The sequence below is a fragment of the Pseudophryne corroboree genome, chromosome 7, assembly GCF_028390025.1.
Source record: "Pseudophryne corroboree isolate aPseCor3 chromosome 7, aPseCor3.hap2, whole genome shotgun sequence".
NCBI lineage: Eukaryota > Metazoa > Chordata > Amphibia > Anura > Myobatrachidae > Pseudophryne > Pseudophryne corroboree.
Window position 1 is genome coordinate 153,882,936 of NC_086450.1, and position 15,655 is coordinate 153,898,590.

The 15,655-nt window shown below is 42.4% G+C and overlaps 1 protein-coding gene across 1 annotated transcript in view; it reads right to left on the reverse strand.

Annotated features, from left to right (window-relative positions):
• The window catches only part of LRP1B (LDL receptor related protein 1B), a 1,835,733-nt gene that overhangs the window by 163,068 nt on the left and 1,657,010 nt on the right, over positions 1-15,655 (reverse strand). Inside the window, exons 70-71 of the mRNA XM_063932605.1 lie at positions 2,730-2,836; positions 2,166-2,298 (exon numbers count right to left, since the gene is read on the reverse strand). Of these exons, the coding sequence (XP_063788675.1) occupies positions 2,166-2,298; positions 2,730-2,836 (240 nt within the window). The remainder of the gene's footprint in view (positions 1-2,165; positions 2,299-2,729; positions 2,837-15,655) is intronic.

Below are 15,655 nucleotides of genomic sequence, written 5' to 3' on the forward strand. Positions count from 1 at the left end.
ATAGTGTACTGTGTAATGTGACTAATGTGCGCTACTGTGCAGTGTAATGTGCCTTACGTTCTCTACTGTGCTGTGTAATGTGACTAAAGTGCGCTACTGTGCGGTGTAATGTGACTAACGTGCGCTACTTCGAGAGGCAGAAATCCCCTGTGGACAGATTATTTCTTTACAATGGCTGTGGCCCGCTAACAGAACCATGTTTCTGCAGCTAGCCAGGTGGGACTGCAGGCGGTGATGATTTAGGGCAGTGCTTGTAGACTCTACCTGCATTAATGTGTAAAAGGGACTCTACCTGCTGTAGTGAGTAAAAGGGTAATATGAACAAAGAAAGAAGTGATCTCCTTTCATTTGTTGTTGAGTAAAAGGGTGCTCTACATGCTGTAATGTGTAAAAGGGGACTCTACCTGTCGTAATGTGTAAAAGGGAGCTCTGCCTGCCGTAATTTGTAAAAGGGAGCTCTGCCTGCCATAATGTGTTAAAGGGAGCTCCGCTTGCCGTAATGTGGGCTGTACCTGCCATAATGTGTAAAAGGGTACTCTACTTGCCGTAATGTGTAAAAGGGGACTTTACCTGCTGTACTGTGTAAAAAGGGATCTCTGCCTGCTGTAACGTGCAAATGGGAGCTCTGCCTGCTGTAATGTGTAAAAGGGAGCTCTACCTGGCGTAATGTGTGATATGGCTCTACCTGGAGTAATGTATAAAATGGGTGACAGGGACTCTACCTGGCATAATGTGTAAAAGGGCTCTACCTGGTGTAATGGATGTAAGTGGCGCTACTGTGTGCTGAAATTTGAATAATGGAGACAACTGTGCAGCTTAATATGAATTGGCATTATTTTGTGGCCATGCCCCGTCCCCATGAAACCATATTTTTGGCTTCCGCCTACGGCGCACATTGACTGGCTCTATTTTAAATATGGGGAAGGGGGGCGCCGATGCTGTTTCTTGCACACAGCTCTAAAATGTCTAGTTACGGCACTGGAATCTGTATGTGAAGTGCAACGATGCAGCTGTTTTTCACAGCAAGTTCTGTTGTGCTTCATCTGCAACTTTGTACATACTTAAAACTAATTCCTGTGCGGTTACCGTCGCAGCCCTGTGTCTCTGATACAGATTGAGTGGTGTATTGCTGCATCTGCCGTGTCAATAATAAAGAGTCACTATGCTAAACTGTTACCACGTATTAAGGCTAGGCATATGAGTACATATCTGTATCTATAGATGAGACAAATGATATCTACCTACTGTATCTTTCAGCATGGATGTTGAGATAAATAAAATTTTCAAAGCTGTTCTGTGAAAACTTCACCTGAAATGTTTGGTGTGAAATGTTGCACTTTCTGCAAATGAATATACCCCAGCCAAACCACAAAGAATTTACCATCAACATATCAGCTCTATTGATAGACTATAAATGACATGACCTGGGCATTTGGAAATAGAGTGCCAATTGGCATTCCATGGAATAGCAAAGCAAAAACAATAGTCTGTATTTCTGCAATTTAACACTTCTCTAGTAATGGGTTCCCAGTTCTCACACACACACACAGGGGCAGAAAAATGTATATTAAAAATTGGGGGAGATCCTAGAGATGCTAATACAGCAACTGAGTTTATGTGCTACCACTTTGTGGTTTTACTGCACATACTAAGAATGAGCTGCTGCTTTGTCCTCCTGAGCATAATCTGGGCCAGCGCCTGCACATGGAAGCCAGGGAAACACACAGAAATCCAGCCTTCTGTACTTCTTCACAATAATGCATTTACAATTACTCCTACTAAGATAATTGCTGAGAAACCTTAAAACCTATAACAATACTGGAAATTGTACTGTTTGTGTTTGGTATACAGCTCAGTAGCATTTCTGTGCATTTATTGTAAAATACTGTACATGAAGCAGTGCATTGTCTATATGAACCTTGCCGGGTAGCGCTTATCAAAAAGTTGTAAGAAACTAAATAATACCAAGGAAAATAGTGTTTGACACAAAAAAAGTCTCATCGTTTTAAGAAGATGAAGATTGGTGGCAATGGCCCATGGTATGTTCCCAAAGCATTTCATCTATCAGCCTTATAGTCCACATGAGTATCCTTAGTTTATTAGAGCATACGGAGCAAATGAGATGCACAAGAAAGGCAGATAAAGAAAAGGATTAGACTTCTAACCTCTCTCACAGTTATCTTCATCACTCCCGTCCACACAGTCGTGGATTCCATCACAAAGCCACCTGATTGGTATACAATAGGCCTTGTTTCTGCAGCGAAACTGGTTTTCTTTACAGTCCGTCACACAATCAACCTGTATGATGGAAATAAAAAGGCAGAGCAAAATGATTCAATCTGTTATTTTAACTTATTCAAATCACAAACATTAAGGACAATAAACATTTGTTTGTGTTATGTGGTATAACCTTGTAAATAGAAAACATAGGTTGTCCCATTGAATAACTCTATCTGTTTAGATAGCCCCGCTGGGACCCCACCACTGCCATTACACATATTGATGTATTGGTCAATCGCATCTATTGTATGAAGAGGAGATCAATATACAACCCACTCTCAGTATTCAAGCACATAGAACCACAGTGAGTTTTCTATATACAATAGATGATGGATTTCCCACAGCTCAACTCTAATAAGTTGCTGCATACAGTATATAACCAAAGCATTAGCAGAGTTATTGTCGCAGTATTAATCTACATAGCATCAGAGTATTTATTCCATACTCACCTCATCTGAGCCATCGGCACAGTCGTATTCACCGTTACACCTGAGATACGCCGAGATGCACCCCCCACTGTCGCAGACATACTCACTGGCAGAACAGGTTGGAGAGGCTGTCAAAGAAAACAAAGAAAATATGGATTTGTTAGAAAACGACATCTATATTTTCAGTATCAACAATACAGAGCATTAATAATACTTATTAAAGCTTAAAAAAAAATCTATATATACAAACAGTTTGTCTGATGACAAAGTGAAATGTAGGTGGGGAGATACAGTATTTCTTGCTCTCTCTGCACTAATTTTGTCTCCCAATTAATGGTGTTGCTGTAGCCCACGCCACCTACATCTTTACTGTCATCTCTATACACTTTAATAAAAGTTTGGCTACACAACAGAAATACCACTAACAAGCTACAAATTGATCCTGTGTTTGTACAGTGAAGATAAGTAGTGTCTGTTGTAGTTCCTAACACAAACTCTAGTCCTAAAGACACCTTAGCACAGGGTTCAGTGTTAGGAACTACAATAGACACTACTTATCTTCACTGTACAAACACAGGATCAATAGCTTTTCTTGCTTCCTCTATACACCTAGTTTTTAGCATCAACATTTCAGTTCAGTTTCAGTATTCATTTATCGGTGTCACATATTACCTGGGTTACAATACATTCCTGGTCAAGTAGATACAGTTACTGCGACAACCTGGAAAGCATATCATACATCATTATGACCTAGCCTGGCTTACCAGTGGCTTTTGTTAACAGACACTGATATATAGAACATACGTCTACAAGCAGTTCCAATTGATCGAATCATCACCCAGCGCCTTCAATTATGCCGTCCCACCCATTAGTGCTTATGTCCTCTTTTATATTTAACTATCATGTTCACACACACGATTTGTTTCATTACACTTTTTTTGGCAGCTACACTGGCATTATTTAGTACAGTCTAGAGCACTACTTCTTTTTCATGTTGCAGGGCAGGCGCAGAAGCAGAGGGAAGCATCACAGGTTGCTACGGCAACCGTGACGCAGACCATGCGCATTGTCATTTCCGGGGGATGGAAGTACCGCGGCGGACAGCGGAGTGGACGGCATCTGGCTCAGCACCTCCTCACTGCGGGTCTTCACAAGTCTTTTAAGGTTAGCGGGCTCTTCTGTTCTCTGTTCATGCCTAGACAAAGGGGCTACAGGCCCCAAAACGTTGGCCATATGTGACCGTTTGTTTGCATCACTATTACTAAAGCTGCTCTTTACCACATACCAGAGTGCCACTGCCATCCTTCTTTCTTTATAGAGAGAGAGAGAGAGAGGGAGAGAGAGAGAGAGAGAGAGAGGGGGAGAGAGAGAGAGAGAGAGAGGTGTGTGTGTATATGTGTATATATATATATATATATATATATATATATGTGTATATAGCTAATCATTCCCATTTATAAACTGCACTGCCACTCTTCTTAGTGTTCAGTAAAAGACTTGGCTACAGAGGATACAGTTGCTATCCCACCTGCACCTACTGTAGTTATACTGCTACAGCTACTGTACAACTCCACTCTGACAGAGGCAGTCAGGATGGGAATGGATCTGGGGCCAGAGCCATTTTTCCAGTGACTTCCCCTCTGGGTGGAGAGGTAAGTATAATCTATGGGTACAAAGTGTGCTCCCCTGGAAACATGCTTCCCAGGTAACAGTTTGGAAAAGCGGCTATGTGGAAGACAAGCAGCCAATGAGAGCTGTGGGGGAAAAGAGGGAGTAGGCGGGGCCTCCCATCCCTGCAGCTCTCTACTGTACTTTTGGGTTTAGTGGTTTAAGTAAATGCAGTACAGGCATGTCTTTTAAAACTCTATGATATTAGTTTTAGCAGCATTAACATCACCTTTCTGAGAGCTATAATAATGATATTTGTTTCTTGAATACTGAGAGCAGTGAACAGCATAAAATAGTGGAACAAGTTTGCTCTAACATGGGCTGATTTAGAGTTGGCAGTAAAAGCAGCTGCATTTCGTGCTCAGAAATAAATATAGATCTTTGCCCATATTTACAGTTATCCACAACTCTGGGAAAGCAGCCACCCCTACCAGTGCACATTTGAAGAAACCATAGCCTTGGTGAAAGAGATCTGCCTGAAATGAGGTGGACCTCTGCATATACACACTTCTGCAATGCCTACAATTCTATTTGCACGTCCATGACATGCCCTCAAAACACTTATCCTACATGTAAATGCCCAGTTACCACCCAAATGCACCTATTCAGATGCAAGTGGAGACCGTGAATGGTCCACAGTTCCTCATAGTTGTGTACGTTCAACTTGGACATGTGCACAATGCGAAAAATCTTAAAATCCATTTAAAAAAGGGACTTACACGCAACTTTGAATCAGCTCTGTAATCTGTTTTGTTTAAAGTGTAATTGTGAGCAAACAATGGATGTAAAGTATGTAAAATACAATATTGCAAACCCCACTGTCTATACAATGATTAAGGCTAAAGACTAACCATGTGGGACTGGCTTTCATAAGCAGATGACTGTGTTCAGAAGCATGTAGGTTAGAAAGCTAAGACGTTCACTTCAACCTAATTAATAGCATATTATGGCCTAGATCTATCAAGCCTTGGAGAGTGATATATTTACCTAGGCAGAGTCGGTCCTAGGCATAGGCAAACTAGGCAAATGCCTAGAGCATTTGTTATTCCTAGGGGCACAAGCAGCTTCTGCTGATTAAAATGATATGCAGCATGCCTGTATTCTGTGTGTGACTGCAGCTGTATCTGAAGCCGAAATGCTACGCTATAGTGTATTCCTGGAAATCACTGTAACGTAGCACTTCGTATGCAGATCCAGCCACAGTCACACACAGAATATAGGCATGCCACATATAATTTTAATCAACAGAAGCTGCTTGTGCATCCTAGTCACATAGCAATGCAAATACGCATTTTTAGCAAAAAAAGGCACAACATTAGCAAAGCTGGCTGGGAGCTGCCAGCTGACTCATGCCAGGCATCTCCTGCTTCATGGCATATTAAGGCAAGATGTATGAGGACACATCTGTATCTAAGCAGAGGCAGAGATCATAGTGTTAGCGGCTGTGTGAGTGCTTTGTGCGGGGTGGGCTGAATGTGCAATAGTGTTCAGCATACGTGTAAGTGGTATTATGTGTGTCAATATTTGTATAAGGGCATTAATAATGTGCGGCATATATGTAAGGGGCATTATGTGTGTCATTATGTGTATACGGGCATTAACAATGTGCTGCGTATATTTAAGGGACATTATGTGTATAAGGGCATTAATAAAGGTTGGCATAATGTGCAAGGCTTAAGGAGTGGTCTAATGTGAATAAAGAGTAATATGGTGTGGTGTAATGTGAATAAGGGGCAATGCAATGTGATGTAATGTGAATAAGGGGCACAACTGTGAAGAGTAACGTATATAAGGTAAAGTGGTACTACTGTGTGATGTAATATGAATAAGGGACACTATCGCATGATATAACGTGAATAAAGTTGCACTACTGTGTGCGTAATTTGAATTGGGGGTACTGTTGTGTGGCCATGCCCCTTACCAGCAAGAACACTTCCTTTTTGGGCTGCGCACCGAATGTGCGCATTGTTCCTATTTAAAATAAAAGGGGTAGGAGCACCAAAATGAGGACTGCTATGGGTTAGCGGTGATGGTGCTGGGAAAGGGGTTCAGGGTCAGATGCAGAACTAGCGGTGGTGCTATGGTGCACCAGCCAAAATCTTGCCTAGTTCATCATATCAGTTAGGGCCGGCTCTGTTGCTATGTGTTAAAGTACCAAACAATCAGCTCCTAACTGCCATGTTTCAGCCTGTGTTTGAAAAATGACAGGTAGAAGCTGATTGGTTGGTACTTTATAACCAAGCAATTTGTCACTCTCCAAGGCTTGACAAATCTGACCCTAAAGGCCCAATTAGTGGCTGTAATTTACTGCAGCAAATTGACTCTCCTGGGGCGATCCTATTAGCCCTAATAAGTTACAATTTTTTCCGCGATCACAGCCACAGAAACACATAGGTCTGCTTATCACGGATCCAATGTGTTTCCATGTGAAACTATGCCATTTTTTGCATGGTAAAGACGGGCTATAATTGGACAGCCCAATCAAACCATCGGGGACAAATCATGATTAATCCCATTTTTTCTGTAGGAAAATTATCGTGACTAATCGGATACTCCCTAAATATTTTGTGGGATTTTGGTTACATTTTAAAATGATTTGGAAGAGAAGCAGTCATTCCATTAATCAGTGTACTGTAGTTGTAATGCTTTGCTCTCATTAGAAAACTACTAAAATATGCCCCTGACATCATCATATGAAATAATTCCTTTTCTTCTCAGGTGGTTGCCAGGAAAGAATAGAACCATTTACTGTTAATTCTACATGAAATACAGTAGAGTAAAATTAGGGATAATGCAGAGAATAGTGCGCTTGACACAAGTGATTAGTATTTGAGAGATTAGCAGTATGATAGCCTTGCGTGCTATGTTTATAAATACCTCAATGTTTATAATATCTGGTAATGATGTCATTCATGTGACATTTCTTTCATTTAAATATTTAATAATTATCAATGTGTGAATTACAGTTTTTTTTCCTATATGTGAAATTAGTGTACAGTGTATCTATTCATATTTATAAATATGACAATATACAAATGAAATGGGTCTTAAAACATTTACCTATAAAACATAATCTCAGTGGTGTTTTGATCACTTTTGTTAAAATGGTGCATCCTTGTTCACCAGAGGGTCTCTAGCTCATGGTGACTCCCTGGCAACTTCTAAAGGACAAATTGGAGTGGAAATAACAGGACAAGATTGCCTGTTTCTGGGAAATAATGAGAGGAGATGGGAATTCTAATTAATAAGGTTGTTAAAACTACCTACAGAATGTTTCAGGAAAACCTTCATTCCATTTATATAATTGCTATATATGTGGACAACAGGCACAGCCGAATCAAGGCAACCCCGAAGGCACTAGTGTGGCAGGTTCTTGACCGTTCCAATGTGTGCATAGACTGGTGGAGTGACTGAGCAGGACAGAGGAGGTTATTCGGGTTGGATTGCAGATTCTGCTAAAAAGTAGAATCTACAATCCTTTCTTTTGCATGTTGGGGGCCGCCCATCACAAGGCAAGGCTGCCCAGCATGCTTAATGTCCTGCCCAGCAGCTGCGACCGCAATTTAATTGAGGTCGAAGTAACTGTGGACACTCACTGCCTCCAAGGCCGGGCTGCGAAGGCAGGCAGCCCACTGCCATTTTTTCCATTGGAGCGGATGTGTGTGACGTCTCACAGCCGCCACAAAAACACAGTCGACCAGTCCATGTTTTCCCTGCGCCACCCCCGCAATGGTCCATCACCGCCCCCACTCGCCCCGCGAACACCTCTACCTATCAATCAGGCAGAGGCATTCACAGCCAATGTGACGCAATCGCACTAGCCAGGCCATGCACATGCAGAACGGGACCTGCTTGTGCACATTAGCACAGAGAACGGGGAAATTGCAATGCGACCTGAATAACCCCCAAAGTGAACTATCCGTATTCCATCATAATCCGCTGCTCCGGATCCCATGGAAGGCTTTGGTCAGGCTGTTTTTTCACTTGTCCCATCTATCCCTGTGTATGGTATAGCATAGAATACCCTCTTGCTATTATTGTTAATTACATTAGTGTTTTCTCAACTTGTGCACTTGTCTATTTTTCAATCAAATTCATACAGAGAGGAGATGCAAGTGGTCACCATGGGGTTGGGGTGAAAATGTATCAATTTAGACCTGATGCTGTAAATCATGGAATCACCAAAAGGGGCAGGGTCAAGATGATGTTACATAGTATGCTACCAATCACAAAACTCCCCACCAATGCCCACTCATTTGAAAACAATGCAGGCCTGGTTCAGCACGGTGACCTGCTCACCAGGGGGGCTGTGGGAATCTCCATAATTCAGGTATCTCCTGGACATTATGGGAGACTAGGCGAGTGTAAGTAAACCCCTTTCTTTTATGATTTCCTCACTTCTAGGTATATTGAACAATAATAATATCAATAAATATAATTATTAAAAACAATTGTGTACAAATCACAAACTTCTGTCTGTGTCTCTGGCAAAGTAACATCTTCGAGGGATTACTAAAACAGTCTGACACCCTAAAATATTTCTATTAATAAAAGAAAACTGACTAAAATGTGAAATATGACTTTAATTACCACACACTAGAAGTGCAGGATGGATCACACACTTAAATAGACATGTTCTGGAATGTATGTTTACCTGGGGAACATGGAATAGTACTTTGTGGTTGTGTAGTAATATTGGATTGTACTATAACTAGTCATGTCAGTTACAGGAAAACCCACTGGATGTCTCACAGCTCACAGCTACAGCAGATAAGTTAATACAATACAATAGTATTTTATTAAATTACTTAAAACAATAAAAACTTGGCATAAATAAATAATACTAAGCTGAAAGACCAAAGAGTAACAGGAACACTAGAGGAATTAAAGAAAAACACAAGAAACAAGTAATGTATTAATCTGATGTCTCCCAAGTTTGAATATATCAAAGAATGTAATAACATTTTCTCAATAACTAATTGGAACGTAGCTTCCATAGTTAATCATCTCTGAAGGTGGGAATTCACCCTCAGTACTATGGAACCACCTCAAGGCAAGATAATTAATATACAGATGTGTCCTCATTAGTGATGAGCGGGTTCGGTTCATCAGGATCCGAACCCCCCGAACTTCACCCATTTTACACGGTTCCGAGGCAGACTCGGATCTTCCCGCCTTGATCGGTTAACCGGAGCGCGCCCGAACGTCATCATCCCACTGTCGGATTCTCGCAAGATTCGTATTCTATATAAGGAGCCGCGCGTTGCTGCCATTTTCACTCGTGCATTGGAGATGATAGCGAGAGGACGTGCAGCGTTCTCTCAGTTTCTGTGTTCAGTGTGCTGCAAATATCTGTGCTCAGTGTGCGGCAAATATCTGTGCTCAGTGTGCTTGCAAATATCTGTGCTCAGTGTGCTGAAAATATCTACATTCTCTGCCTGAAAAACGCTCCATATCTGTGCTGCATTGTAGTATATAGTAGGAGGACAGTGCAGAATGTTGTTGTGACCACCAGTATATATATAGCAGTACGGTACAGTAGTCCACTGCTCTACCTACCTCTGTGTCGTCAAGTATACTATGCATCCATACCTGTGCTGCATTTTAGTTGAGTGCAGTATATAGTAGGAGGGGACAGTGCAGAATGTTGTTGTGACCACCATTATATATATAGCAGTACGGTACAGTAGTCCACTGCTCTACATACCTCTGTGTCGTCAAGTATACTATGCATCCATACTTGTGCTGCATTTTAGTTGTGCGCAGTATATAGTAGGAGGGAACAGTGCAGAATGTTGCTGTGACCACCAGTATATATATAGCAGTACGGTACAGTAGTCCACTGCTCTACCTACCTCTGTGTCGTCTAGTATACTATGCATCCATACCTGTGCTGCATTTTAGTTGTGCACAGTATATAGTAGGAGGGGACAGTGCAGAATGTTGCTGTGACCACCAGTATATATATATATAGCAGTACGGTACAGTAGTCCACTGCTCTACCTACCTCTGTGTCGTCAAGTATACTACAAAAGTTCAGTAAAATGACCCAAAAATCAAAATTAAAAGCATCTGATGAGAAGCGTAAACTTGCCAATATGCCATTTACGACACGGACTGGCAAGGAACGGCTGAGGCCCAGGCCTATGTTCATGGCTAGTGGTTCAGATTCACATGAGGATGGAAGCACTCATTCTCTTGCTAGAAAACTGCAGTGCCACTCCTAGATGGTCCAGGTGTTTGTGTCGGCCACTTGGGTTGCTTAGCTTAGTCACACAGCTATCTCATTGCACCTCTTTTTTTCTTTGCATCATGTGCTGTTTGGGGACTATTTTTTAAATCTGCCATCCTGTCTGACACTGCAGTGCCACTCCTAGATGGGCCAGGTGTTTGTGTCGGCCACTTGGGTCGCTTAGCTTAGTCACACAGCTACCTCATTGCACCTCTTTTTTTCTTTGCATCATGTGCTGTTTGGGGACTATTTTTTAAATCTGCCATCCTGTCTGACACTGCAGTGCCACTCCTAGATGGGCCAGGTGTTTGTGTCGGCCACTTGGGTCGCTTAGCTTAGACACACAGCTACCTCATTGCACCTCTTTTCTTCTTTGCATCATGTGCTGTTTGGGGACTATTTTTTAAATCTGCCATCCTGTCTGACACTGCAGTGCCACTCCTAGATGGGCCAGGTGTTTGTGTCGTCCACTTTGGTTGCTTAGCTTAGTCACACAGCTATCTCATTGCACCTCTTTTTCTTTGCATCATGTGCTGTTTGGGGACTATTTTTTAAATCTGCCATCCTGTCTGACACTGCAGTGCCACTCCTAGATGGGCCAGGTGTTTGTGTCGGCCACTTGGGTCGCTTAGCTTAGTCACACAGCTACCTCATTGCACCATCTTTTTTTCTTTGCATCATGTGCTGTTTGGGGACTATTTTTTAAATCTGCCATCCTGTCTGACACTGCAGTGCCACTCCTAGATGGGCCAGGTGTTTGTGTCGGCCACTTGGGTCGCTTAGCTTAGCCATCCAGCGACCTCGGTGCAAATTTTATGACTAAAAATAATATTGTGAGGTGTGAGGTGTTCAGAATAGACTGGAAATGAGTGGAAATTATGGTTATTGAGGTTAATAATACTATGGGATCAAAATGACCCCCAAATTCTATGATTTAAGCTGTTTTTGAGGGGTTTTTGTAAAAAAACACCCGAATCCAAAACACATCCGAATCCGTCAAAAAAATGTCAGGGAGGTTTTGCCAAAACGCGTCCGAATCCAAAACACGGCCGTGGAACCAAATCCAAAACCCGAAAAAAATTCCGGTGCACGTCACTAGTCCTCATGCAACTTGCCTCAATACACCATGTGAGGCCAAATGTAATTAAGTCCAAGTTGGCCAGAGGTGCGTGTTCCTGGTCGAACTTGTACAATTTTTTTTTTAAGCTGCAATAATTTTTATGGCATGGTTTTGCTTTGTACGCGATATCCACTTTAAAAAAATGTCCAAGTTCGGCTGGGAACCCATACCTTCAGCCAACTCGGACTTCATTACATCTGGTCCATGATGTGAGGCACCTGGCATGGGTGAACCACCAGATCCAGAGCTACTCTAATACTGCAGGGCCTTCTTTGGGGTGGGGTGGGGTGGGGGGGAGGATGTATTTTTACCTAAAAATGCATCCTAGTCATGATTAGAAATGTGCGGCGGACACTTTTGGGGTTTTGTGCATTGGTTTTGGATCTGGATTGGTTTTGCCAAAACCACCATTTCAGGTTTTGGTTTTGGATCTGGATGATTTTAGGAAAAAAAAACACATAAAAACAGCTAAAATCACAGAATTTGGTGTAATTTTGATCCTATGGTATTATTAACCACAATAACATTCATTTCCACTCATTTCCAGTCTTTTCTGAACACCTCAAAACATTGTTTTTAGGCCAAAAGTTTGCACCGGGGTCGCTGGATGACTAAGCTAAGCGACACAAGTGGGCAGCACAAACACCTGGCACATCAAAGCTGTGGCACTGCAGTAGCAGAGGGGATGGCAGTTTTAAAAACTAGGCCCCAAAGAGCACATAATGCAAAGAAAAAAAAAGAGGAGCAAGATGGACGCACCCTTATGTTGTTTAAACAGGAGATGCACAGTTTAATAAACCCATCATTTCAGCGACAGGTGGTCCCCTTGGAAAAAGCTTGCCAAGTTCTCCAAATCATAGCTAGCTACAAAAATACCACCTTCTTCTTTGATGACTTTTCACATTATGGGAAGAGGCAAGAGGAAGAGGACAGTCTCAAGAAAGAGATAAAAAATTAAAGAGGCACACACAATTACAAACAACTCACAGGCTTTCACCTCCACTCCTATATTGGTGCGGGACGGAAAGGAATTATTTTTGTTTTTCACAGTTCCCAGTTACACGCATGTGAGCAAACCTGTGTTAAATAAAGCAGCCCCTTAGATGTTTTAGCAGACCCGCCTGAGCCTCCACAGTAGCCTCAGATGGGGGAAGTTGAGTTTGGTTGGGTTCGGTACAGTACTAATAAGGACTGTGCAGTGAATTATTTGTTATTCAGCCCCTGCCCTAGTGGAGCTTACCACTCTACAGTTGAAAATTATTTCATACTATAAGCAGGACTGCGGGAGGAAGCAATGTTAACCTCTGTGCCCACAGCATGCCTCAGCCTGGCAAGCCAGACATCTTCCTGGCTATAAGCCACCATGAGACTCCATACTGGGCCTTATTCAGTAACTGTTTGTTCCTCACAGGAGCTCCTGGTCCATCTAGTGCTCCAGTGCAATGGAAAGCTGATGCAATGCAAAATCACTGAAACTCTGTTCTTCTAACACTGCAGGGTCTTGCGATAACCCTACGCAGCCATTAGGAAATTAAGATACCTGTATAACAAATGCGCATCTTCTAAATAAATAATCCCAAAATGTGGAACATCAATAATAAATCAAAATTACGGTTGACTAATTGGAGTTATTCATTTGAGTGAGCCCCTAACATGAAATAATTGAGAAGAACCTCTCTAATGTCCAGCAGAAAATCTCACTTTTACCTATCCAGCAGTTGCTCTGAATTATGATTCAGTCTCTTCTGAGTCACATTGATTTTGGCCACAAATGTGGGTTCTCTCTACTTTATTAAAAAACACTTAATCAAAACAGCAATTCCCATTTCCACTTTTGAAGCTATGTTTTCACAAATCTGTTTTTGATGTTGAAGCTTGATCCATATCTGCTCTAGGCTTTCATTTAAACCTAGGATCAAGTACAGCAGCACCCCTGGACTTATACAGCAGCACCCCTGGACATATACAGCATAGGCATCACCCCTGAGGAATTACACAGCACAGAAGACAGGCAACAGCACCCCTGGACTGAAATGGCAGTGGGGCAGCACCCCTCGACTGATAGGGCAGAGGGGCAGCACCCCATAAAGAGCAGCACCACTGGAATGATGTGTTAAAGAAAAGATGTGCAAGATGGAATTGTCCTTGGGCCCTCCCACCCACCCTTATGTTGTATAAACAGGAAATGCACACTTTAACAAACCAATAATTTCAGCGACAGGGTCTGCCACACGACTGTGTCTGAAATGATTGGTTTGTTTGGGGCCCCACCAAAAAAGAAGCAATTAATCTCTCCTTGCCCAAACTGGCTCTACAGAGGCAAGATGTCGTCCTTATCCTCAGATTCCCACCCCCCTTCAGTGTTAAATCTTCATCCTCACAAATAAATAATATTCAAACAAATCACATCATTTAGGTGTCAATTGACTGCATACACTATTACCCAAAGTTTCTGAACTTGACAATGACTTCTGATGAATGTGCTGCAGGTGACATATAAGGGAGGATGTTCCTAGGTGGTTAATGTCCTTACCCCTACTTATAATGGATTGAAAAAGGCAACAGATGGCTTGATACCTATTGTCCGGATTTATGGAGAAATAATTCCACACCGAAAAGGTGACTTTTTTGGTATTTTGCTCAGGTATGACAATGGGCTTTTTCATCCTATGGCCAACTACTGTCTCCACTGGTGCCTTATTCAAACAAACCACATCACCATCAGAATCCTCATCCTCAACATCCTCCACAGCACCAGCAACACCTATATCTTCCTCATCCTGGTGTACTTCTACAGTGACATCCTCAATCTCAATATCAGCAACTGGACTGGCGGTGCTCCTCCTAGCACTTGCAGAGGGCATGCAAATGGTGGTAGGAGCCTCCTCTTCCCATACAGTATTGTGAAGGTCTGGCATAGATATCGCAACTGCGGACAGTGCAAGCAGCCCTGTATTTTCTCAACACCCCTGTAATTTTACAGCATACAAGACAGAGCCAGTGTACATTTATTTTAACAGCAGCACCCCTGCATTTTACAGAATACAGGGCCAGTGTACTTCTATTTTAACAGCAGCACCCCTGTATTTTTACAGCATACAGGGCTAGTGTACTTTTATTTTAACAGCAGCACCCCTGTATTTTTTCAGCATACAGGACCAGTGTACTTTTATTTTAATGGCAGCACCCCTGTATTTTTACAGCATACAGGACCAGTGTACATTTATTTTAACAACACCCCTATATTTTTACAGCATACAAGACAGGACCAGTGTATATTTATTTTCACTGCACCCCAGATTTTTTACAGCATACAAGACAGGGCCAGTGTACATTTATTTTCATTGCACCCCAGATTTTTTACAGCATATAAGACAGGGACAGTGTACATTTATTTTGACTGCAACCAAGATTTTTTACAGCATACAAGACAGGGCCAGTGTACATTTACTTTAACAGCAGCACTCCTGAATTTTTACAGCCTAAAAGACAAGGCGAGTGTACATTTATCTTGACTGCAACCCATATTTTTTACAGCCAGCACCCATGTATTTTCACAGCATACAGGAGGACAGTGCCCCTGCTCCCTGTACAACACAGTGACAGCCAGGACAGCAACCCCCATGTACAACTGCAGCACCCCTAACAGCACATGAAACATCAGTGACAGCCAGGACAGCACCCCTAACAGCACAGGTACACCACAGTGACAGGAACAGCGTCCCTACAGAGAAAACACTGACCTCACGCGACGCCACCACCCACAGAGAGACAGATGTCTGTCTCCCTCACTCTCCATGTCTAGAGTGAAAATGGCAGTGATGCGTGGCTGTTTAAATTAAATCCAAAACCCGCGAGAATCTGACAGCAGGATGATAATGTTTTGCCTCATTCTGGTTTCCGAGTCTGGCGGGAAGTCCTGAGCCG